Here is a 25,049-nt window from a genome sequence, read left to right as displayed (position 1 = left end):
GAAGGTGACACTCTCCGTCACACTCACTCACTGGAGAAGGTGAGATTCCCCCGCACACTCACTCTCTGGAGAAGGTGAGTCTCTCCCTCACACTCACTCACTGGAGAAGGTGAGATTCCCCCGCACACTCACTCACTGGAGAAGGTGAGACTCTCCCTCACACTCACTCACTGGAAAATGGTGAGATTCCCCCTCACACTCACTGACTGAAGAAGGTGAGATTCTCCCTCACACTCACTCACTGGAGAAGGTGAGATTCCCCCTCACACTCACTCACTGAAGAAGGTGAGACTCTCCCTCACACTCACTCACTGGAGAAGGTGAGATACTCCCTCACACTCACTCACTGGAGAAGGTGAGATTCCCCCTCACACTCACTGGAGAAGGGGAGATTCCTCCGCACACTCACTCACTGGAGAAGGTGACACTCTCCCTCACACTCACTCTCTGGAGAAGGTGAGACTCTCCCTCACACTCACTCACTGGAGAAGGTGAGATTCCCCCTCACACTCACTGGAGAAGGTGAGATTCCCCCTCACACTCACTCACTGGAGAAGGTGACACTCTCCCTCACACTCACTCACTGGAGAAGGTGAGATTCCCCCTCACACTCACTCTCTGGAGAAGGTGAGATTCCCCCTCACACTCACTGGAGAAGGGGAGATTCCCCCGCACACTCACTCACTGGAGAAGGTGAGATTCCCCCGCACACTCACTCACTGGAGAAGGTGACACTCTCCCTCACACTCACTCACTGGAGAAGGTGAGATTCCCCCTCACACTCACTGACTGGAGAAGGTGAGATTCTCCCTCACACTCACTCACTGGAGAGGTGACACTCTCCCTCACACTCACTCACTGGAGAAGGTGAGATTCCCCCTCACACTCACTCACTGGAGAAGGTGAGATTCCCCCTCACACTCACTCACTGGAGAAGGTGAGATTCCCCCTCACACTCACTGGAGAAGGTGAGATTCCCCCTCACACTCACTCACTGGAGAAGGTGAGATTCCCCCTCACACTCACTCATTGGAGAAGGTGAGATTCCCCCTCACACTCACTCACTGGAGAAGGTGAGATTCCCCCTCACACTCACTCACTGGAGAAGGTGAGATTCCCCCTCACACTCACTCACTGGAGTAGGTGAGATTCCCCCTCACACTCACACACTGGAGAAGATGAGATTCCCCCGCACACTCACTCACTGGAGAAGGTGAGATTCCCCCTCACACTCACTCACTGGAGAAGATGAGATTCCCCCGCACACTCACTCACTGGAGAAGGTGAGATTCCCCCTCACACTCACTCACTGGAGAAGGTGAGATTCCCCCTCACACTCACTCACTGGAGAAGGTGAGATTCCCCCTCACACTCACTGACTGGAGAAGGTGAGATTCCCCCTCACACTCACTGACTGGAGAAGGTGAGATTCCCCCGCACACTTACTCACTGGAGAAGGTGAGATTCCCCCTCACACTCACTCTCTGGAGAAGGTGAGATTCCCCCTCACACTCACTCACTGGAGAAGGTGAGATTCCCCCGCACACTCACTCACTGGAGAAGGTGAGATTCCCCCTCACACTCACTCTCTGGAGAAGGTGAGATTCCCCCTCACACTCACTCACTGGAGAAGGTGAGATTCCCCCTCACACTCACTCACTGGAGAAGGTGAGATTCCCCCTCACACTCACTGGAGAAGGTGACACTCTCCCTCACACTCACTCACTGGAGAAGGTGACACTCTCCCTCACACTCACTCACTGGAGAAGGTGACACTCTCCCTCACACTCACTCACTGGAGAAGGTGACACTCTCCCTCACACTCACTCACTGGAGAAGGTGAGATTCCCCCTCACACTCACTCACTGGTGAAGGTGAGATTCCCCCTCACACTCACTCACTGGAGAAGGTGAGATTCCCCCGCACAATCACTCACTGGAGAAGGTGACACTCTCCCTCACACTCACTCACTGGAGAAGGTGAGATTCCCCCTCACACTCACTCACTGGAGAAGGTGAGATTCTCCCGCACACTCACTCACTGGAGAAGGTGAGATTCTCCCTCACAATGACTCACTGGAGAAGGTGAGATTCCCCCTCACAGTCACTCTCTGGAGAAGGTGAGATTCTCCCTCACACTCACTCACTGGAGAAGGTGAGATTCCCCCTCACACTCACTCACTGGAGAAGGTGACACTCTCCCTCACACTCACTCACTGGAGAAGGTGAGATTCCCCCTCACACTCACTCACTGGAGAAGGTGAGATTCCCCCTCACACTCACTCTCTGGAGAAGGTGAGATTCCCCCTCACACTCACTCACTGGAGAAGATGAGATTCCCCCTCACACTCACTCTCTGGAGAAGGTGAGATTCCCCCTCACACTCACTCACTGGAGAAGGTGAGATTCCCCCTCACACTCACTCACTGGAGAAGGTGAGATTCCCCCTCACACTCACTGGAGAAGGTGAGATTCCCCCTCACACTCACTCACTGGAGAAGGTGAGATTCCCCCTCACACTCACTCACTGGAGAAGGTGAGATTCCCCCTCACACTCACTGGAGAAGGTGACACTCTCCCTCACACTCACTCACTGGAGAAGGTGACACTCTCCCTCACACTCACTCACTGGAGAAGGTGACACTCTCCCTCACACTCACTCACTGGAGAAGGTGACACTCTCCCTCACACTCACTCACTGGAGAAGGTGAGATTCCCCCTCACACTCACTCACTGGTGAAGGTGAGATTCCCCCTCACACTCACTCACTGGAGAAGATGAGATTCCCCCTCACACTCACTCACTGGAGAAGGTGAGATTCCCCCTCACACTCACTCACTGGAGAAGGTGAGATTCTCCCTCACACTCACTGGAGAAGGTGAGATTCCCCCTCACACTCACTCACTGGAGAAGGTGAGATTCCCCCTCACACTCACTCACTGGAGAAGGTGAGATTCCCCCTCACACTCACTCACTGGAGAAGGTGAGATTCCCCCTCACACTCACTGGAGAAGGTGACACTCTCCCTCACACTCACTCACTGGAGAAGGTGACACTCTCCCTCACACTCACTCACTGGAGAAGGTGACACTCTCCCTCACACTCACTGACTGGAGAAGGTGAGATTTCCCCTCACACTCACTCACTGGAGAAGGTGAGATTCCCCCTCACACTCACTCACGAGAGAAGGTGAGAATCCCCCTCACACTCACTCACTGGAGAAGGTGAGATTCCCCCTCACACTCACTCACTGGAGAAGGTGACACTCTCCCTCACACTCACTCACTGGAGAAGGTGAGATTCCCCCTCACACTCACTCACTGGAGAAGGTGACACTCTCCCTCACACTCACTCACTGGAGAAGGTGAGATTCTCCCTCACACTCACTCTCTGGAGAAGGTGTGATTCCCCCTCACACTCACTCACTGGAGAAGGTGAGATCCCCCCGCACACTCACTGACTGGAGAAGGTGAGAATCCCCCTCACACTCACTCACTGGAGAAGGTGAGATCCCCCCTCACACTCACTCACTGACTGGAGAGTGAGTTTCACCATTTTTAAAAGCACCAGTGAACCACGGCGTCAGGTCCATGGCCCATCGGAGGTGGAGCATCGCGGAGGCCCGGGTGAGTACCGGGTAGGGCCCGCTAATGATATGCAAACGGTGAATACTGTCCGGGCGGAGTGAAACGCATTCACGCTGTTTTCGAGGTGACGGAGAATTCGGCAACCGGCAGGGGCGGGATTCACGCCAGCCCCCGGCGATTCTCCGACCCGGCGGGGGGGTCGGAGAATACCGCCCCAGAATACTGAAGTAGCCCATGTCCAAATGCAGCAAGACCTGGGCAAGTGGGTTGACAAGTGGCAAGTTTCATTCACACCAGACAAGCGCCAGACAATGAACTAATGCTCATTGATGTGAGTCAGCCAGGAAGATAGAATCTGACCACCGCCCCTTGTCATTCAGGTGTATTACCATTCTGAATACCAACCACCAACAGTTTGGATGTTACCGTTGACCAGAAGCCTGTCCAACATATGCAAGTGTGATTGGAGACTCTGCACTTACTCAACACCATCCAGGACAAAGCAGTTGCTTGATTGCTCCCCTTCCACAAACATTCAAACCCTCCACCACCGACACACAGTAGCAGCCGTGTGTACCATCTACAGGATGAACTGCAGTAACTCACCAAGGTTCCTCAGACAGCACCTTCCACCCTACGACCACTACCATCTAGAAGGACAAGAGCAGCAGATACCTGGGAACCTCACCACCTGGAGGTTCCCGTCCAAGTCACTCACCACCCTGACTGGGAAATATATCGCCGCTCCTTCACTGTCGCTGGGACAACATCCTGGGACTCCCTCCCTAACAGCACAGCAGGTGTACCTACAGCACGGGAGCTGCACGAGTTCAGAAAGGCAGCACACCACCTTCTCAAGAGCAATTAGAGATTGACAATAAATATTGGATTTGCTAAGATTTAAAGATTAAAAGTCCCATCAGCTCAGCAACAACATCAATTGATGAGAGATGTTGATAAACTCAGTCCAGCCGGCAGTGACATTAGGGCAGCACGGTAGCACAGTGGTTAGCACAGTTGCTTCACAGCTCCAGGGTCCCAGGTTCGATTCCCAGCTGGGTCACTGTCTGTGCGGAGTCTGCACGTTCTCCCCGTGTCTGCGGGGGTTTCCTCCGGGTGCTCCGGTTTCCTCCCACAAGTCCTGAAAGACGTGTTGTTAGGTGAATTGGACATTCTGAATTCTCCCTCTGTGACCCGGACAGGCGCGGAATGTGGCGACGAGGGGATTTTCACAGTAACGTCATTGCAGTGTTAGTGTAAGCCTACCTGTGACAATAAAGATTATTAAAGAATTGTTTTTAATTTTTCCCAGGTCTTCACAAAGTTGAAATTTTATTCAAAGCACCCTGATTTCAACCCTGATCGGGTGGGCATGGTGTCAACGGCATGTCGTTCCCTGTGTCAATGGGTGCTAGCCATAGAGCATTATCACGAAGTGCGGAAGGTAAGCACGGAAGCTGGAGGCACATCACAAATTCATGTCTGTGTGGATTTTCCTGCACAAGTTCCAGTCTACAGGACATGGAATCCTCTGCTGAGTCTCACGAGAGTGAGAGGACAGGACTGGTGACGGGGAGTATGAGAGGACAGGAGCACAGAGCAGAGAGTGAGAGGACAGGAGCACAGAGCAGAGAGTGAGAGGACAGGAGCACGGAGCAGAGAGTGAGAGGAAAGGAGCACGGAGCAGAGAGTGAGAGGACAGGAGCACGGAACAGTGAGTGAGAGGACAGGAGCACAGAGCAGAGAGTGAGAGGACAGGAGCACAGAGCAGAGAGTGAGAGGACAGGAGCATGGAGCAGAGAGTGAGAGGACAGGAGCACGGAGCAGAGAGTGAGAGGACAGGAGCACAGAGCAGAGAGTGAGAGGACAGGAGCACGGAGCAGAGAGTGAGAGGACAGGAGCACAGAGCAGAGAGTGAGAGGACAGGAGCACGGAGCAGAGAGTGAGAGGACAGGAGCACGGAGCAGAGAGTGAGAGGAAAGGAGCACGGAGCAGAGAGTGAGAGGAAAGGAGCACGGAGCAGAGAGTGAGAGGACAGGAGCACGGAGCAGAGAGTGAGAGGACAGGAGCACAGAGCAGAGAGTGAGAGGACAGGACCACAGAGCAGAGAGTGAGAGGACAGGAGCACGGAGCAGAGAGTGAGAGGACAGGAGCACGGAGCAGAGAGTGAGAGGACAGGAGCACAGAGCAGAGAGTGAGAGGACAGGAGCACGGAGCAGAGAGTGAGAGGACAGGAGCACGGAGCAGAGAGTGAGAGGACAGGAGCACGGAGCAGAGAGTGAGAGGACAGGAGCACGGAGCAGAGAGTGAGAGGACAGGAGCAGAGAGTGAGAGGTAGGGAGCACAGAGCAGAGAGTGAGAGGACAGGAACACAGAGCAGAGAGTGAGAGGTAGGGAGCACAGAGCAGAGAGTGAGAGGACAGGAGCACAGAGCAGGGAGTGAGAGGACAGGAGCACAGAGCAGAGAGTGAGAGGCAGGGAGCACAGAGCAGAGAGAGGACAGGAGCACGGAGCAGAGAGTGAGAGGCAGGGAGCACGGAGCAGAGAGAGGACAGGAGCACGGAGAAGAGGGAGAGAGGACAGGAGCACGGAGCAGAGAGTGAGAGGCAGGGAGCACGGAGCAGAGAGAGGACAGGAGCACGGAGCAGAGAGTGAGAGGACAGGAGCACGGAGCAGAGAGTGAGAGGACAGGAGCACGGAGCAGAGAGTGAGAGGACAGGAGCACGGAGCAGAGAGTGTGAGGACAGGAGCAGAGAGTGAGAGGACAGGAGCACGGAGCAGAGAGTGAGAGGACAGGACCACAGAGCAGAGAGTGAGAGGACAGGAGCACGGAGCAGAGAGTGAGAGGACAGGAGCACGGAGCAGAGAGTGAGAGGACAGGAGCACAGAGCAGAGAGTGAGAGGACAGGAGCACGGAGCAGAGAGTGAGAGGACAGGAGCACGGAGCAGAGAGTGAGAGGACAGGAGCACGGAGCAGAGAGTGAGAGGACAGGAGCACGGAGCAGAGAGTGAGAGGACAGGAGCAGAAAGTGAGAGGACAGGAGCACGGAGCAGAGAGTGAGAGGATGTAGCGCACAAAGACTCCGTGAGACGAATAGAGTGAAGTCGATGAGGCTTTATTAAGCGTGTCTGTTCCCCAGCAGCCCGATAGTAAACTGGCCTGCGGGGGTTGGCACCGGCTTCTTATACTTCGCCTTCAGGGCGGAGCTTGAGGTCAACGGCCAACCAGGACCCGGGATCTGTCAGCCAATGACATTAGGGCTTCCAGTCCCACATGACCCCCAATACATACTACCACATTCACCCCTTGTCAAAAATGAACCCGGCGGGGTGATGCTTCGTATGGTAGTAAGGGTTTACAGGGCTGGTCCTGGGAGGATAGAACAGTTACATGGTAGTACAGTATTGGACAGTATCGTCCTGTTACAACTATTTACAGAGGGTATAGGAAAAGCAAAATGTTCATTGGACAGTCCATCTTTGTTTTACATCGACGCCACGAGTCGGTCGGGCGGTCTGGTCGTCCGTGTCGATCGCCTCGGCCCCGGCGGTGGTGGTGGTGCTTGTACCAGTGTTGTCGCCTCCGGGAGCCGCACGGTTTCAGCTGTCGGTGCAAAGGGGAAGGGGACTGACCCTCCTGGGAAGGGGGCGGTCGCGGGGTGCGGCGGTGGCAGGAAGGGGGGCGGTTGGGTTGATGGTGTCGGGGGGGTGTGCGTGGTGCCGGCGGGCGCCAGATCCCGCAGGGAGACCGTGTCCTGTCGGCCATCGGGGTACTCCACGTAGGCGTACTGGGGGTTTGCGTGGAGGAGGTGAACCCTTTCGACCAACGGGTCCGCCTTATGTGCCCGCACGTGCTTTCGGAGCAGGATGGGTCCTGGGGCCGCCAGCCAGGTCGGCAGCGACGTTCCAGAGGAGGACCTCCTAGGGAAGACAAGGAGGCGCTCGTGAGGCGTTTGATTAGTGCTTGTACATAATAACGACCGGATGGAATGGAGAGCGTCCGGGAGGACCTCCTGCCACCGTGAAACTGGGAGATCCCTGGACCGTAGGGCCAGTAGGACGGCCTTCCAGACCGTGCCGTTCTCCCTTTCTACTTGCCCGTTCCCCCGGGGGTTGTAGCTGGTCGTCCTGCTTGAGGCTATGCCCTTGCTGAGCAGGAACTGGCGCAGCTCGTCACTCATGAAAGAGGACCCCCTGTCGCTGTGGACGTATGCGGGGTAACCGAACAGCGTGAAGATGCTGTTCAGGGCTTTAATGACTGTGGCCGCGGTCATGTCGGAGCAGGGAATGGCAAAAGGGAAGCGGGAGTATTCGTCCACTACATTAAGGAAATACGCGTTGCGGTCGGTGGAGGGGAGGGGCCCTTTGAAATCGAGACTGAGGCGTTCAAAGGGGCGGGAAGCCTTAATCAGGTGCGCTCCATCTGGCCTGAAAAAATGCGGTTTGCATTCTGCGCAGATGTGGCAGTCCCTTGTGACTGTACGGACCTCCTCTAAAGAGTATGGGAGATTGCGGGACTTGATGAAGTGGTAAAACCGAGTGACCCCCGGGTGGCAGAGGTCCTCGTGGAGGGTTTGGAGGCGGTCAATTTGTGCGTTGGCACATGTGCCGCGGGATAGGGCATCGGACGGCTCGTTAAGCTTTCCGGGCCGGTACAAGATCTCATAGTTGAAGGTGGAGAGCTCGATCCTCCACCTTAAGATCTTGTCATTTTTAATCTTGCCCCGCTGTGCATTATCGAACATGAAGGCTACCGACCGTTGGTCAGTGAGGAGAGTGAATCTCCTGCCGGCCAGGTAATGCCTCCAATGTCGCACAGCTTCCACTATGGCTTGGGCTTCCTTTTCCACTGAGGAGTGGCGGATTTCTGAGGCGTGGAGGGTTCGGGAGAAGAAGGCCACGGGTCTGCCCGCTTGGTTAAGGGTAGCCGCGAGAGCTACGTCGGAGGCGTCGCTCTCGACCTGGAAGGGGAGGGACTCGTCGATGGCGCGCATCGTGGCCTTTGCGATGTCCGCTTTGATGCGGCTGAAGGCCTGGCAAGCCTCTGTCGACAGAGGGAAGGTCGTGGTCTGTATTAGGGGGCGGGCCTTGTCTGCGTACTGGGGGACCCACTGGGCGTAGTACGAAAAGAACCCCAGGCAGCGTTTCAGGGCTTTTGGGCAGTGCGGGAGGGGAAATTCCATGAGTGCGCGCATACGTTCGGGGTCGGGGCCTATTATCCCATTGTGCACTATGTAGCCCAGAATGGCTAGCCGATCGGTGCTAAAAACGCACTTGTCCTCGTTGTACGTGAGGTTCAAGGCTTTGGCGGTCTGGAGGAATTTTTGGAGGTTGGCGTCGTGGTCCTGCTGATCGTGGCCGCAGATGGTTACATTGACGAGGTACGGGAACGTGGCCCGTAACCCATGTTGATCAACCATTCGGTCCATCTCCCGTTGGAAGACCGAGACCCCGTTTGTGACGCCAAAAGGGACCCGTAGGAAATGGTATAATCGCCCGTCTGCCTCGAAGGCTGTGTACTTGCGGTCACTTGGGCGGATGGGGAGCTGATGGTAGGCGGACTTGAGGTCCACGGTGGAGAAGACTTTATACTGGGCAATCCGATTGACCATGTCGGATATGCGGGGGAGAGGGTACGCGTCTAGTTGTGTGTACCTGTTGATGGTCTGGCTATAGTCAATGACCATCCTTTGTTTCTCCCCTGTCTTCACTACTACCACCTGCGCTCTCCAGGGACTATTGCTGGCCTGGATTATGCCCTCCTTTAGTAGCCGCTGGACTTCGGACCGAATGAAGGTCCGGTCCTGGGCGCTGTACCGTCTGCTCCTCGTGGCGACGGGTTTGCAATCCGGGGTGAGGTTCGCAAACAAGGACGGGGGTTGCACCTTGAGGGTGGCGAGGCCGCAGATAGTGAGTGGGGTATGGGGCCGCCGAATTTAAACGTAAGGCTCTGTAGGTTACATTGGAAATCTAAGCCCAGCAAGGTGGGGGCACAGAGTTGGGGAAGGACGTTAAGTTTGTAGTTTTTGAATTCCCTCCCCTGTACCATTAGGGTAACTATGCAGAATCCCTGGATCTGTACGGAGGGGATCCTGCAGCTAGGCAAATCTTTTGTGCGCTGGGGTAGGTAGTTAAGGAACAGCGTCTTACCGTGTCAGGAGCACGGAGCAGAGAGTGAGAGGACAGGAGCACGGAGCAGAGAGTGAGAGGACAGGACCACAGAGCAGAGAGTGAGAGGACAGGAGCACAGAGCAGGGAGTGGGAGGAAAGGAGCACGGAGCAGAGAGTGAGAGGACAGGAGCACAGAGCAGAGAGTGAGAGGACAGGAGCACGGAGCAGAGAGTGAGAGGACAGGAGCACGGAGCAGAGAGTGAGAGGACAGGTGGACAGGAGCAGAGAGTGAGAGGACAGGAACACAGAGCAGAGTGTGAGAGGACAGGAGCACGGAGCAGAGAGTGAGAGGACAGGAGGACAGGAGCAGAGAGTGAGAGGACAGGAGCACGGAGCAGAGAATGAGAGGACAGGTGGACAGAGCAGAGAGTGAGTGGACAGGAGCACGGAGCAGAGAGTGAGAGGACAGGAGCACGGAGCTGAGAGTGAGTGGACAGGAGCACGGAGCAGAGAATGAGAGGACAGGAGCACGGAGCAGAGAGTGAGTGGACAGGAGCACAGAGCAGAGAGTGAGAGGACAGGAGCACGGAGCAGAGAGTGAGAGGACAGGAGCACGGAGCAGAGAGTGAGAGGCAGGGAGCACGGAGCAGAGAGAGGACAGGAGCACGGAGCAGAGAGTGAGAGGACAGGAGCACAGAGCAGAGAGTGAGAGGACAGGAGCACGGAGCAGAGAGTGAGAGGACAGGAGCACAGAGCAGAGAGTGAGAGGACAGGAGCACGGAGCAGAGAGTGAGAGGACAGGAGCACGGAGCAGAGAGTGAGAGAACAGAAGCACAGAGCAGAGAGTGAGAGGACAGGAGCACGGAGCAGAAAGTGAGAGGACAGGAGCACAGAGCAGAGAGTGAGAGGACAGGAGCACGGAGCAGAGAGTGAGAGGACAGGAGCACAGAGCAGAGAGAGGACAGGAGCAAAGAGCAGAGAGTGAGAGGACAGGAGCACAGAGCAGAGAGTGAGAGGACAGGAGCACGGAGCAGAGAGTGAGAGGCAGGGAGCACGGAGCAGAGAGTGAGAGGACAGGAGCACGGAGCAGAGAGTGAGAGGACAGGAGCAAAGAGCAGAGAGTGAGAGGACAGGAGCACGGAGCAGAGAGTGAGAGGACAGGAGCACGGAGCAGAGAGTGAGAGTACATTAGCACAGAGCAGAGAGTGAGAGGACAGGAGCACGGAGCAGAGAGTGAGAGGACAGGAGCACAGAGCAGAGAGTGAGAGGACAGGAGCATGGAGCAGAGAGTGAGAGGACAGGAGCACGGAGAAGAGAGTAAGAGGACAGGAGGACAGGAGCAGAGAGTGAGAGGACAGGAGCACGGAGCAGAGAGTGAGAGGACAGGAGCACAGAGCAGAGAGTGAGAGGACAGGAGCAGAGAGCAGGGAGTGAGAGGACAGGACCACAGAGCAGAGAGTGAGAGGACAGGAGCACGGAGCAGAGAGTGAGAGGACAGGAGCACGGAGCAGAGAGTGAGAGGACAGGAGCACGGAGCAGAGAGTGAGAGGACAGGAGCACGGAGCAGAGAGTGAGAGGACAGGAGCACGGAGCAGAGAGTGAGAGAACAGGAGCACGGAGCAGAGAGTGAGAGGACAGGAGCACGGAGCAGAGAGTGAGAGGACAGGAGCACGGAGCAGAGAGTGAGAGGACAGGAGCACGGAGCAGAGAGTGAGAGGACAGGAGCACGGAGCAGAGAGTGAGAGGACAGGAGCACGGAGCAGAGAGTGAGAGGAGAGGAGCACGGAGCAGAGAGTGAGAGGACAGGAGCACAGAGCAGAGAGTGAGAGGACAGGAGCACGGAGCAGAGAGTGAGAGGACAGGAGCACGGAGCAGAGAGTGAGAGGCAGGGAGCACGGAGCAGAGAGTGAGAGGCAGGGAGCACGGAGAAGAGAGTGAGAGGACAGGAGCACAGAGCAGAGAGTGAGAGGACAGGAGCACAGAGCAGAGAGTGAGAGGACAGGGGCACGGAGCAGAGAGTGAGAGGAAAGGAGCACGGAGCAGAGAGTGAGAGGACAGGAGCACGGAGCAGAGAGTGAGAGGACAGGAGCACAGAGCAGAGAGTGAGAGGCAGGGAGCACGGAGCAGAGAGTGAGAGGACAGGAGCACGGAGCAGAGAGTGAGAGGACAGGAGCACGGAGCAGAGAGTGAGAGGACAGGAGCACAGAGCAGAGAGAGGACTGGAGCACGGAGCAGAGAGTGAGAGGACAGGAGCACGGAGCAGAGAGTGAGAGGACAGGAGCACAGAGCAGAGAGTGAGAGGACAGGAGCACAGAGCAGAGAGTGAGAGGACAGGAGCACGGAGCAGAGAGTGAGAGGACAGGAGCACGGAGCAGAGAGTGAGAGGACAGGAGCACGGAGCAGAGAGTGAGAGGACAGGAGCACAGAGCAGAGAGTGAGAGGCAGGGAGCACGGAGCAGAGAGTGAGAGGACAGGAGCACGGAGCAGAGAGTGAGAGGACAGGAGCACGGAGCAGAGAGTGAGAGGACAGGAGCACAGAGCAGAGAGAGGACTGGAGCACGGAGCAGAGAGTGAGAGGACAGGAGCACGGAGCAGAGAGTGAGAGGACAGGAGCACGGAGCAGAGAGTGAGAGGACAGGAGCACGGAGCGGAGAGAGGACAGGAGCACGGAGCAGAGAGTGAGAGGACAGGAGCACGGAGCAGAGAGTGAGAGGACAGGAGCACAGAGCAGAGAGAGGACAGGAGCAAAGAGAAGGCATTGGAACCGTTTGTGGGGTCGGCGAGACCATTACAAATTGGACGGTCTACACCTGGGCAGGACTGGAACTAACGTCCAAGGGGGGTTTGCTAGCGCAGTTGGAGAGGGGGGTCGGAACCAATACAGGAAGTCAGAGGATAGTAAGGAGATGATAGAAACAAAAGTCAGTAAGGGGAAAAGTGGAAGGTAGAGAAACAGATTGAACTGCATTTATTTCAATGCAAGAGGCCTAACGGACAAGGCAGATGAACTCAGAGCGTGGATGGGTACATGGGACTGGGATATGATAGCTATTACTGAAACATTGCTAAAGGAGGGGCAGGACTGTGTGGTGGTATGTATTAGGGGTAATACGGTACACCACGTGTCGACAGGCTATTGGTGGAGGGATGCCAGGTCCTGATAGGATCTGCCACCTACTGGACTCCACCCAGAAATGCCGGTATAAGAACCCAGTTTTTCCCTCCATTTCCCTCAGCAGTTGCATTCTGTAACCACGCTGCTGGGGATAAAGTTCTGCTTAATAAAGCCTTCAATTGACATTACCTCAACCTGCCTCGCATCATATTGACGGTGCTACAGACTGGCAGCTCAATGTTCCGGGGTTCAGATGCGATAGGAAAGTTAGAACAGGAGTTAGGAGAGGAAGGGGAGTTGCGTTTTGGATTAGGGACAGTATCACGGCAATACAGAGATGGGGATATATCTGAGGGTTCGCCCACTGAGTCTATATGGATAGAACTGAAAAATACGAAGGGTGAGATCACTTTGATAGGACTGTACTCTCGGCCCCCAAATAGTCAGTGGGAATTTGAGGAACAAATATGTGAAGAGATTACAGATAGCTACTGGAAAAAAGGATGGTAATAGCTGCGAACTTTAACTTTCCCAACATTAACTGGGACAGCCATAGCACGAGGGGTTTGGATGGAGAGAAATTTGTCGAGTGTATTCAGGAAGAATTTCTCATCCAATATGTGGATGGGCCGACCAGAGAGTGGGGGGGGAGGAAACCTGACCTCCTCTTGGGGAATAACGAAGGTGAGGTGACAGAAGTGTGAGTGAGGGATCACTTTGGGACCAGTGACCATAATTCCATTAGTTTAAGATAGCTCCGGAGAATGATAGTTCTGGCCCAAAAGTAAAAATTCTAAACTGGGGCAAGGCCAATTTCGGGGGATTAGGCAGGAACTTTCAAAAGTTGTGGGTCTTTCAAAAGGGTGTTAACTAGGGTTCAGGGTGAGCACATTCCTCTGAGAGTGAAGAGTAAGGCTGGGAGAAGTGGGGAACCCTGGATGACTCGGGATATTGAAGCCATGGTCAAAAGGAAGAAGGAGGCATATGACATGCTGAGGCAGCTGGGATCAAGTGGATCCCTTGAAGAGTACAAGGCTTGTGGGAGTAGAGATAAGAGAGAAATCAGGAGGGCAAAAAGGGGACATGAGATTGTCTTGGCAGATAAGGCAAAGGAAAATCCAAAGAGCTTTTACAGATGCATACTGGGTAAAAGGGTGACTAGGGAGAGGGTGGGGCCTCTTCAGGATAAACAAGGTCATCTATGTGCAGATCCACAAGGGATGGGAGAGGTCCTAAATGAATATTTCTCGTCAGTATTTACTGTTGAGAAAGGCACGAATGTTAGGGAAATTGGGGAAATAAAAAGTGATGTCTTGAGGAGTGTCCATGTTACAGAGAAGGAGGTGCTGGAGGTATTAAAGCGCATCAAGATAGACAAATCCCCGGGACCTGATGAAATGTATCCCAGGACATTGTGGGAGGCTCGGGAGGAAATTGCCGACCCCCTGGCTGAGATATTTAATTCATCGACAGTCACAGGAGAAGTGCCTGAAGATTGGAGGGTTGCAAATGTTGTGCCCTTGTTTAAGAAGAGCTGTCGGGATAAGCCTGGGAACTACAGACCGGCTAGCCTGACTTCTGTAGTGGGTAAGTTGTTAAAGGTATTCTGAGGGACAGGATCTACAGGCATTTAGACAGGCAAGGGCTAATTAGGGAAGGTCAGCGTGGCTTTGTAAGGGGAAAGTCATGTCTCACCAATTTGAGTTTTTTGAAGGGGTAAACAAGAAGGTAGATGAGGGCAGTGCGGTCGACGTTGTCCAAATGGACTTTAGCAAGGCCTTTGACAAGGTACCGCATGGTAGGTTGTTGCAAAAGGTTAAATCTCACGGAATCCAGGGCGCGGTAGCCAATTGGATACAAAATTGGCATGGCGACCAAAGCTAAAGGGTGGTTGTGGAGGGTTATTTTTCAAACTGGAGGCCTGTGAGCAGCGGTGTGCCTCGGGGATCGGGGCTGGCTCCACTGTTATTTGTGATTTATATTAATGATTTGGATGAACATGTAGGAGGCATGGTTAGTAAGATGACACCAAGATTGGTGGCATAGTGGATAGTGAAGAAGGTTATCGAGGATTGCAACGGGATCTTGACCAATTGGGCCAGTGGGCCGATGAATGGCAGATGGAGTTTAATTTGGATAAATGTGAGGTGATGCATTTTGGTCGATCGAATCGGGGCAGGACCTACTTAGTTAATGGTAGGGAGTTGGGGAGAGTTACAGAACAAAGAGATCTAGGGGTACAGGTTCATAGCTCCTTGGAGGTGGAGTCGCAGGTGGACAGGGTGGTGAAGGAGGCATTCAGCAGGCTCGGTTTTATGGGTCAGAGTATTGAATACAGGAGTTGGCACGTCTTGTTGAAGTTGTACAAGACATTAGTAAGAGCATACATGGAATAATGTGTTCAGTTCTGGTCACCCTATTATCGTTTAGCCATCCGGGATGGCCACTTACAAATTAAACATGGATACTTGCAAATACTCAAGGGAAATATGGCCAATACAGGATTCAGGCAAACTCAGAGCCTGAATGTATATTTGCTGACAGAGAACCAGACACTATCGAAACCGCTAGCCGATTCTAATGGCCCATTTCCCCAGGACAAAGGACTGGTACTCAGGTATCAGGTCCAATTCCAGACACATCGGCGCCACTCCCTTCACCCAGGAAGCCAAACAGCCAAGGTCAATGACCGCTCAGGACACGCCCAGCCATCAGGGCACCCGCCCCTTTATTGGCTCAAATCGAAGGCAGTAATCGAAGCCTGCCGATTTATTGGGTCCAAAGCGAAGGACCGCCCAAAAGAGCGCGAAACCCCAAAGGATAAAGAGAGACACTGCCATGTGTTCGATCTCTTTTGGCCCTGGCACACTGGCACTCTTCGGCCCGGCCTGTACCTGAAGCCAACTGCAGCACCAGGACCAGAAGCAAGTTCAAGATCAACGATCGCTACCAGACGGATGAGCCCAGCAGAACCGAAGCTACTTCTCCAAACCCAGCCACTCCAGATCCAAACAACAGTCTTGTTCCTCTGCCAAAGCCGGGTGCCTGAAATTAAGTACAGGTTGTTGTAGTGTTAGGTGTAGTGTAGCTTGTAGTGTTTTTATGTTGCATGTGTGAGTTAATCCTGTGTGTAAATAAACCATTATTGAACTTGAACTAACTGACTGGTTGTTGGGTCTTTGATCGATATCCGGTTGAACCTTGTGGTGGTATCATCTGATACCTGGCGACTCTGAAAAGCAATAGTACTCAATATTAAGAAGGGCAACGTTATTGGCGTCTCTGGTGCAGAATTGGCAACAGTTATTAGTGACGCTAGTGGTATAGTATTCCACTCATCAAAATCGGCAACAACAGGAAGGATATTGTTAACCTAGAAAGAGTGAGAAGAGATTTACGAGGATGCTACCAGGACTTGATGGTCTGAGTTATAAGGAGAGGCTGGATAGGCTGGGACTTTTTTCCCTAGAGCGTAGGAGGCTTAGCGGTGATCTTATAGAGGTTTATAAAATAATGAGGAGCATAGATGAGGTAAATAGTCAACATCTTTTCCTAAAGGTGAAGAAGTCTAGAACTAGAGGACATAGGTTTAAGGTGAGAGGGGAGAGATACAAAAGAGACCAGAGGGGACATTTCTTCACACAGAGGTGGTGAGCATCTGGAACCAGAGGCAGTGGTAGAGACGGATACAAGTTTGTCCTTTAAAACGTTGTTAGACAGTTCCATGGGCAGGGTGGGTATAGAGGGATATGGGCCAAATGCGGGCAAGTGGGACTAGCTTAGTGATAGAAACTGGGTGGCATGGACAAGCTGGGCCGAAGGGCCTGTTTCCATGCTGTAAACATCCATGTCTCTATATGAAAATCAGGTTTACACCCAGATGTCACTGGTGGGGCCAGGGAAGATTTCCAGTGCAATTTAACGGGAAAAAAAAGAGATCTGGGGCGAGAGTCTCCGCCCCCCCGCCGGGTCGGAGAATCGCCGGGAGCTGGCATGAATCCTGCCCCCGCCGGTTGCCAAATTCTCAAGCACCGGAGATCCGGCGGGGGCGGGAATCGCGCCGCGCCGGTTGGCGCCCCCCCCCCCGCGATTCTCTGGCCGGGATGGTCCCCGCTGCTCGGATGCCTGTCCCGCCGGCGTGGATTAAACCACCTCTCTTACCAGCGGGACAAGGCGGCGCAGGAGGGCACCGGGGCCCTGGCGGGGGCGCGGGGCGATCTGGCCCCGGGGGGGTGCCCCCACGGTGGCCTGGCCCGCGATCGGGGCCCACCGATCCGCGGGCAGGCCTGTGCCGTGGGGGCACTCTTTTCCTTCCGCGTTCGCCACGGTCTCCACCATGGCAGAGGCGGAAGAGACTCCCTCCACTGCGCCTGCGCGGGGATGCCGTGAGCGGCCGCTGACGCTCCCGCACATGCGCCGCCCGGCAATGTCATTTCCGCGCCAGCTGGCGGGGCACCAATGGCCTTTTCCGCCAGCTGGCGGGGCGGAAATCAGTCCGGCGCGGGCCTAGCCCCTCAAGGTTGGGGCTCGGCCCCCCAAGATGCGGAGGATTCTGTACCTTTGGGGCGGCGCGATGCCCGACTGATTTGCACCGTTTTTGGCGCCGGTCGGCGGACATCGCGCCGGTACCGGAGAATTTTGCCCCTGTTGTGAGTGAATTTAACCCGGCATTCACCAGCGTTTGCAGCGCCAAGAACGACCCCGCTATTAAACGGAACTCTTCTTTTTTTGGCCGTCGGTGAAGAAGGCACCGTTGAGGCCACACTTACCTTCATTTCCTGTTCTGAGGAGCTCCGCTAGCCAGGGCAGGAAGAGATTATGCTGCTATTTTAATGTACACTGGGAAAGGTTGTGGTCCCAGCACAGACCCCTGAGGTACACCACTAGTCACCGGCTGCCATCCTGAAAAAGACCCCTTTATCCCCACTCTCTGCCTTCTGCCAGTCAGCCAATCCTCTATCCATGCCAGGATCTTACCCTGAACACCATTAGCTCTTAACTCATTTAACAGTCTCCTATGCGGCACCTTGTCAAAGGCCTTCTGGAAATCTAAATAAATCACGTCCACTGGTTCTCCTTTGTCTAACTTCCTTGTTACCTCCTCAAAGAACTCTAACAGATTTGTCAGACACGACCTCCCTTTGACAAAGCCGTGCCGACTCAGTCCTATTTTACCATGCACTTCCAAGTACTCCGCAATCTCAGGCGAAATTCTCCCCAAACGGCGCGATGTCCGCCGACTGGCGCCCAAAACTACGCCAATCAGACGGGCATCGCGCCGCCCCAAAGGTGCGGCATGCTCCGCATCTTTGGGGGCCGAGCCCCAACATTGAGGGGCTAGGCCGACGCCGGAGGGATTTCCGCCCCGCCAGCTGGCGTAAACGGCCTTTGTTGCCCCGCCAGCTGGCGCAGAAATGACATGTCGGGGCGGCGCATGCGCGGGAGCGTCAGCAGCCGCTGACAGTTTCCCGCGCATGCGCAGTGGGGAGAGTCTCTTCCGCCTCCGCCATGGTGGAGACCATGGCGGAGGCGGAAGGGAAAAAGTGCCCCCATGGCACAGGCCCGCCCGCGGATCAGTGGGCCCCGATCGTGGGCCAGGCCACCATGGGGGCACCCCCCGGGGTCAGATCGCCCCGCGCCCCCCCCCAGGACCCCGGAGCCCGCCCACGCCGCCTTGTCCTGCCGGTAAATAGATACTTTAATTTACGCCAGCGGGACAGGCAATTTATCAGCGGGACTTCGGCCCATTCGGGCCGGAGAATCGAGCGGGGGGGCCCGCCAACCGGCGCGGCCTGATTCCCGCCCCCGCCGAATATCCGGTACCGGAGACTTCGGCAACCGGCGTGGGCGGGATTCACGGCGACCAACGGCCATTCTCCGACCCGCTGGGGGGTCGGAGAATGATGCCCCTCATCTTTGATAACAGACTCTAAAATCTTACCAATGGCCAAAGTCAGGCTAACCGGCCTATAATTTCCCATCTTCTGCCTCCCTCCCTTCTTAAACAGTGGTGTTACATTAGCCACTTTCCAGTCCTCTGGGACCCTTCCTGCCTCCAGTGATTCCTGAAAACGTGGGGCGTCATTCTCCGACCCCCCGCCGGGTCGGAGAATGGCCGTTGGCCGCCGTGAATCCCGCCCCCGCCCCCGCCGAAGTCTCCGCTCCCGGAGATTGGGCGGGGGCGGGAATCCAGCCGCGCCGGTTGGCGGGACCCCCCGCTGGATTCTCCGGCCCGGATGGGCCGAAGTCCCGCCCAGGAATTGCCTGTCCCGCCGACGTAAATCAAAGCTGGTATTTACCGGCGGGACCAGGCAGCGTGGGCGGGCTCCGGGGTCCTGGGGGGGGGCGCGGGGCGATCTGACCCCGGGGGGTGCCCCCACGGTGGCCTGGCCCGCGATCGGGGCCCACCGATCCGCGGGCGGGCCTGTGCCGTGGGGGCACTCTTTCCCTTCCGCCTCCGCTACGGCCTCCACCATGGCGGAGGCGGAAGAGACTCTCCCCACTGCGCATGCGCGGGAAACTTTCAGCGGCCGCTGACGCTCCCGCGCATGCGCGGGGAAACTGACAGCGGCCGCTGACGCTCCCGCGCATGCGCCGCATTTCCGCGCCAGCTGGCGGGGCAACAAACGCCATTTCCGCCAGCTGGCGGGGCGGAAATCCCTCCTGCGTCGGCCTAGCCCCTCAATGTTGGGGCTAGGCCGCCAAAGATGCGGAGACTTCCGCACCTTTTTGCCGGCGCGATGCCCGTCTGATTTGCGCCAGCTTTGGCGCCAGTCGGCGGGCATCCCGCCGTTGGGGGAGAATTTCGCCCCAGATTCCTGAAATGCCTCCACAATGTTGGATCCGTCCGTTACCCCCTCTCACTCCCTCGGCAGCCATGGCGCCGGTTTCACCATTTTTAAAAGCACCAGTGAACCACGGCGTCAGGTCCATGGCCCATCGGAGGTGGAGCATCGCGGAGGCCCGGGTGAGTACCGGGTAGGGCCCGCTAATGATATGCAAACGGTGAATACTGTCCGGGCGGATTGAAACGCATTCACGCTGTTTTCGAGGTGACGGAGAATCGTGATTTGGCATCAAATTGGCACCTGCTGGATTTTGGCACCGGAAGCTATATCCGCCGAATCGCATTTCCCGATTTCTCCGCCGGATAATGGAGAATCCCACCCTAAGTGTTGACGCTGGAGCAGGATTCGTGGAGTTCCACGACAGCAACACCGGCGCCACACCTGGACCGATTTAACGACTGTTAAAGGGCTAGCACTGGTGCCACGTGGAACACAATCGATTCCAATGAGAAACGATGCTGCATTCGTCGGCTTCGCAATTGACACTCGGGAGGCAGTTCAGCTGCAGCCGCACATACCCACTGCATTCCCCACACACACCAAACCAGCCAACAAGATGGCACTGGCTGTGCTGGAGCGGATGGGTTGGCTGGGGCCAGAGGGCACCTAGGGGGCAGCCTGGCGGACACCCGTACCACCCATGGCCTTAAGTTCACAGTGGACAGTCAGCGGCGCGCGTAGTTGCATGGCTGCCTTGCCGGCTGTGGCAATGGTGTTCTGTGCCCGACCACCCCGATCCTACAGCCCACCTCCTGGCCAACCCCCCACTACTCCCCGCGGCCCTGGCAGAAACCCCCCGGCCAGCGGTACAACAGTCGGCACAGTGTGGCGATGTTGGACACTTTCCGTGCCCCCTCTCTCTCCCCCAGCAGCCACTGCGCCTGCTGCACAACTTTTGAAAGTACAAGTGAACCTCGCTGTCGGGAATTTGGCCAATCGGAGGAGGGAAATTGCGGAGTTCCCCGGAGAATACCAGGTCGGGCCAGCTGATGATATGGCATTTACTGGACACGCATTCTGAAACGCAGTGACGCCGCTGTTGAGCACTGGAGAATTGCGATTTGGCGTGAAATCGGCACCTGCAGTGATTTCGGCGTCGGAGCCGATTCTCCGCCCAATCGCATTTCCCGATTCCGGTGTCGGACTACGGAGAATCCCAGCCGCTCGATTCTCCACCTGCACTCATCAAATTTTAAAAAGCAAACACCGGGAACCGTTTCAATTTATTTAATGGAGAAAGTCCTGCGGGTATTGCAGAGTTCTTTAATTCTGTACATTTCATGACCTTACAGGAGTCAGCCTGAGAACATTTCCAGGGAAAGATACAAGAGGGCACACAGGTCAGTGTGGATGGTACTGGAAGGCGGGTTTCCTGGGCTCAGACCACTGATCGGCTGAGCTTTCATGAGCCTTTGGCCTTGCATTGCAGCTCAGCTCCCGTCAGGCTGCTCAGGGGCCTGCCCTTATTCCGGTGGGGTGAGACACACCTCAGTGCTCCAATGGGAGATAAGTTTGCTTTACTCTGGGAAAGCCAATGGAGAAAGGTCTTCATTCTGCAGTCACATGACCAAGGATTGTCATGCAGGAAAATCTCCCGGAGACCTGGAAATATTGTGGATAAACACAAGCACTGGTCAGACAAAACTTTCTTCTGGATAACGTTTACGAGCCCGTAAACTTTGCAAACTTGTTTGTATCTTTATACACTTAATAACCTGAAAGAGCCAGACTGATCCCCAATTATTAAAACCTGCACCAATGACTGTGCTTAACAAATGAATACACCACTCAACTATATCTAGAAACAGTTAGCGTCAACATTTTAAAATCTGCTTTACTCCATCTATCTAAAGATGGATAGTTTTTTGAAAAATAAAGGAATAAAGGTGTGGTAGTATGCATTAGGGGTCATGTGGGACTGTGAAGCCGTGATGCTATTGGCTGACAGATCCCGGGACCTGGTTGGCTGTTGATCGCTAGCTCCGCCCTGAAGGCGAAGTATAAGAACCTGGGCTTCTCCCCGCGGCTCCAGTCTGTTGCTGAACTGCTGGGAACAAGTCACGCTTAATAAAGCCTCATCGACTTCATCTCTATTCGTCTCTCTCGTAAGTCATTGTGCGCTACAAAAGGGTTATGTTGATCGGGTGGGAAAGTGGAGCTGAGTCCACAAAACATCAGCCATGATCTCATAGAATGGCAGAGCAGGCTCGAAGGGCCAGATGGCCTACTCCTGTTCCTAGTATTAAGTTCTTAGCACTGTGAGAGGGGCAGTACTGAGGGAGTGCCGCACTGTCAGAGGGTCAGTACTGAGGGAGTGCTGCACTGTCAGAGGGTGATTACTGAGGGAGTGCTGCACTGTCAGACGGTCCGTACTGAGGGAGTGCTGCACTGTCAGAGGATCAGTACTGAGGCAGTGCTGCACTGTCAGAGGGTCAGTACTGAGGCAGTGCTGCACTGTCAGAGGGTCAGTACTGAGGCAGTGCTGCACTGTCAGAGGGTCTGTACTGAGGGAGTGCTGCACTGTCAGAGGGTCAGTACTGAGGGAGTGCCGCACTGTCAGAGGGTCAGTACTGAGGGTGTGCCGCACTGTCAGAGGGTCAGTACTGAGGGAGTGCTGCACTGTCAGAGGGTCAGTACTGAGGGAGTGCCGCACTGTCAGAGGGTCAGTACTGAGGGTGTGCCGCACTGTCAGAGGGTCAGTACTGAGGGAGTGCTGCACTGTCAGAGGGTCAGTACTGAGGGAGTGCCGCACTGTCAGAGGGTCAGTACTGAGGGAGTGCCACACTGTCAGAGGGTCAGTACTGAGGGAGTGCTGCACTGTCAGAGGGTCAGTACTGAGGGAGTGCTGCACTGTCAGAGGGTCAGTACTGTGTGGTTGACCTGTAAGTTCTCTCTGAAATGTCCGAGTAAACCACTCAGCTCAATTTAAAGGCAATTCAGGAAGATCAAATAATTATAAGCTGTCCGCAATGACCACATCCCATCAATGATTCAAAAAAAACCTCCTGGATTTCAACAGTGACTACACTTCCAAAATGACCTGTGCCTCTGCTGCACTGACTACAGCACTTACCTGCGAGCTGGAGGAGTGAAGTCCCATCCATTGATTTCAGCTTGTTGCCACTCAGTGCCAGCTGGGTAATTTTGGGGGTATATTTGAAGATATCTTTTGGAAGTTTTCCAAAGCCATTATTTCTCACGTACAACTCCTGCAAGTTGCTTAAACCTTCAAAACTGGCAGCAGTGATGGTGCTGAGCAAGTTGTTATCCAAGATCAATACCTGCAGACTGCTGAGTGGCTGAAAGGTTCCTGGTGGGATGTCCGCAATGCTGTTGTGATCCAGATTGAGAAAGTACAGCTTGTCCAGGCCTGTAAACGATTTACTGGATATTTTCTGGATCTTGTTGAAGGCTAAGTCCATGATCCTGAGGGCAGTCAGAGCCTGGAAGACATTGGGCGGCAGTGAGGTGAGAGCATTTTGTGGCATGTCCAAGTCAGACAGGTTGTGAAGACCAGAAAACGCCCCTGGTTTGATGGAGCTAAAACGGTTTTGGCCCAGCATCAAGAAGCGAAGCCTTGTCAACCCCTGAAAGGCCTTGAGTGGCAGCCTGGCGAGTTGGTTGCCATGGAGATTAACCAGTATCAGTTGGCTGGCACCAGAGAAAGCCCGCGGATGGATTGATCTGATGATGTTGTGCTCAAAATTGATGCTTTCGGTGTGTGGCATTCCTTGAAGAAGTTTAGCAGGAAGGGTTTGCAGGAGGTTTTGACCTTTGAAAAAAGAAACACACATTCGCCCAGAGCAGATTAGTATAATGTTGAAATACTCCTGGAGCAGTGAGTTATTTAGCACCATCAGCAGAGCCATATATCCCAAGGAACTTGACACAAACATTATCAAACAATAGCGGACTGAGTCATATAAATAGTGCAGCAAGTTTGAGGGGCCAGGTGCCCACGACTGTTCCTATTTTGTCTATTCTTAAAGCCCACCTTCTTGACTTAGCTTTGCGTCACAGACATTTGGAGAAGGTCAAATGCGCCTTGAGGGGGTCGGAGGAGAGGTTCAAGGTGAATTGAGATGTCAGCGGGGGTTGGGGGGGATAAGGGGGTAAAGTTAGGAAGGCGGTGTGTGGTGGGGTGTTGGTATCGGGGAGGTTGTGGGTTTGTGATTTCTGTCTTCTGATATTTTCATGTATATATCTAAAATGACTTTAATAATAATAGTTTTTTTTAAAAGAAGCTTCTCTGATCTAATGAGAACAATCACAGCCTCCCCACATTAACTGAAGCCCCTCACCCCTGTACCATTCTGGTAAATCCAAATCCGGAGGTAAAACAAACAGGACGTCCTGTCTCATTAAACCAGTGAAACAGTAACCCTCCAGGTTACAATACAGTTAAACATAGAACGCTATCCCAGGCAGAACTCCCCCCAATCTGAGACACGCCCAGAACATGTGGACGTGATTCACAGGCCCCACCACACACCAGCCACACCTATCCTCTACCCCTGCAAAGAACCAGCTCATCCTGGCAATCGTCATGTGGACACTATGTACCACCTTAAGCTGGATTACTCTGGACCTCACACACAACAATGGCACATTCGCCCTCTGCAGACCACTTTCCATGTCCCTACCCGCACCTCTCTACCCAATTCCTCCTCCTATTTATGCTTGATCTCCTCCACCGATGTGCCCTCCCTCTACATCAACTCACTGTAGAAATCCAACACCCTCCCCTCCCCAATATCATCTTCCGACAACAGCTTGTCCTGCAACACCGGGGCTGGCAGCCCCAGGATGTACAGCACCTCTCTCCTCACAAAATACCTCACCTGCAGGTACCTAAAACCATTCCCTTTGGGCAGCTCATACATTTCCTCCAACTCCTCCATCAAGAGATTCACGATCCTTTCAAAGCTGCTCACCAGCTCTGAAATATATATCAACAGATCGTCTGCAAACAGCGAGACTCTGTTTTCAGCCCCACTCCCTGCTCAATCCCTCCAGCCCCTCGACGCCTCAGTGCCAACGCCAGTGGCTCTATCGCCAAGGCGAAAAGCAATGGGGAGAGAGGACACCCCTGCCTTGCCCCCGAAGTACTCTGAACCCGTCCTGTTCTTCTCAACACCCTGTACAGCAGCCGAACCCAATCCACGAACCCCTGGCTAAAATTGAGGGCAGCACGGTAGCACAGTGGTTAGCACAGTTGCTTCACAACTCCAGGGTCCCAGGTTCGATTCCCGGCTTGGGTCACTGTCTGTTCGGAGGCTGCATGTTCTCCCTGTGTCTGCGTGGGTTTCCTCCGGGTGCTCCGGTTTCCTCCCACAGTCCAAAGATGTGCGGGTTAGGTGGATTGGCCATGATAAATTGCCCTTAGTGT

General features: G+C 54.6%; 2 protein-coding genes across 2 annotated transcripts in view; one reads left to right on the top strand and one right to left on the bottom strand.

The window, feature by feature from the left end:
* The window catches only part of LOC140411509 (dynein axonemal heavy chain 6-like), a 1,703,852-nt gene that overhangs the window by 1,411,796 nt on the left and 267,007 nt on the right, over positions 1-25,049 (top strand). The window contains exon 63 of the mRNA XM_072500595.1: positions 4,899-5,030. Coding sequence (XP_072356696.1) covers positions 4,899-5,030 — 132 coding nt within the window. The remainder of the gene's footprint in view (positions 1-4,898; positions 5,031-25,049) is intronic.
* LOC140411262 (uncharacterized) overlaps positions 20,908-25,049 on the bottom strand; it is an 84,264-nt gene continuing 80,122 nt past the window's right edge. Inside the window, exons 2-3 of the mRNA XM_072500385.1 lie at positions 22,734-23,432; positions 20,908-21,262 (exon numbers count right to left, since the gene is read on the bottom strand). Of these exons, the coding sequence (XP_072356486.1) occupies positions 21,063-21,262; positions 22,734-23,432 (899 nt within the window). The 3' untranslated portion in view covers positions 20,908-21,062. The remainder of the gene's footprint in view (positions 21,263-22,733; positions 23,433-25,049) is intronic.

Source organism: Scyliorhinus torazame, chromosome 4 (assembly GCF_047496885.1).
Source record: "Scyliorhinus torazame isolate Kashiwa2021f chromosome 4, sScyTor2.1, whole genome shotgun sequence".
Lineage (NCBI taxonomy): Eukaryota > Metazoa > Chordata > Chondrichthyes > Carcharhiniformes > Scyliorhinidae > Scyliorhinus > Scyliorhinus torazame.
The sequence above is the reverse complement of the archived record's forward strand: the minus strand, read 5'-3'. Positions and strand labels throughout refer to the sequence as shown.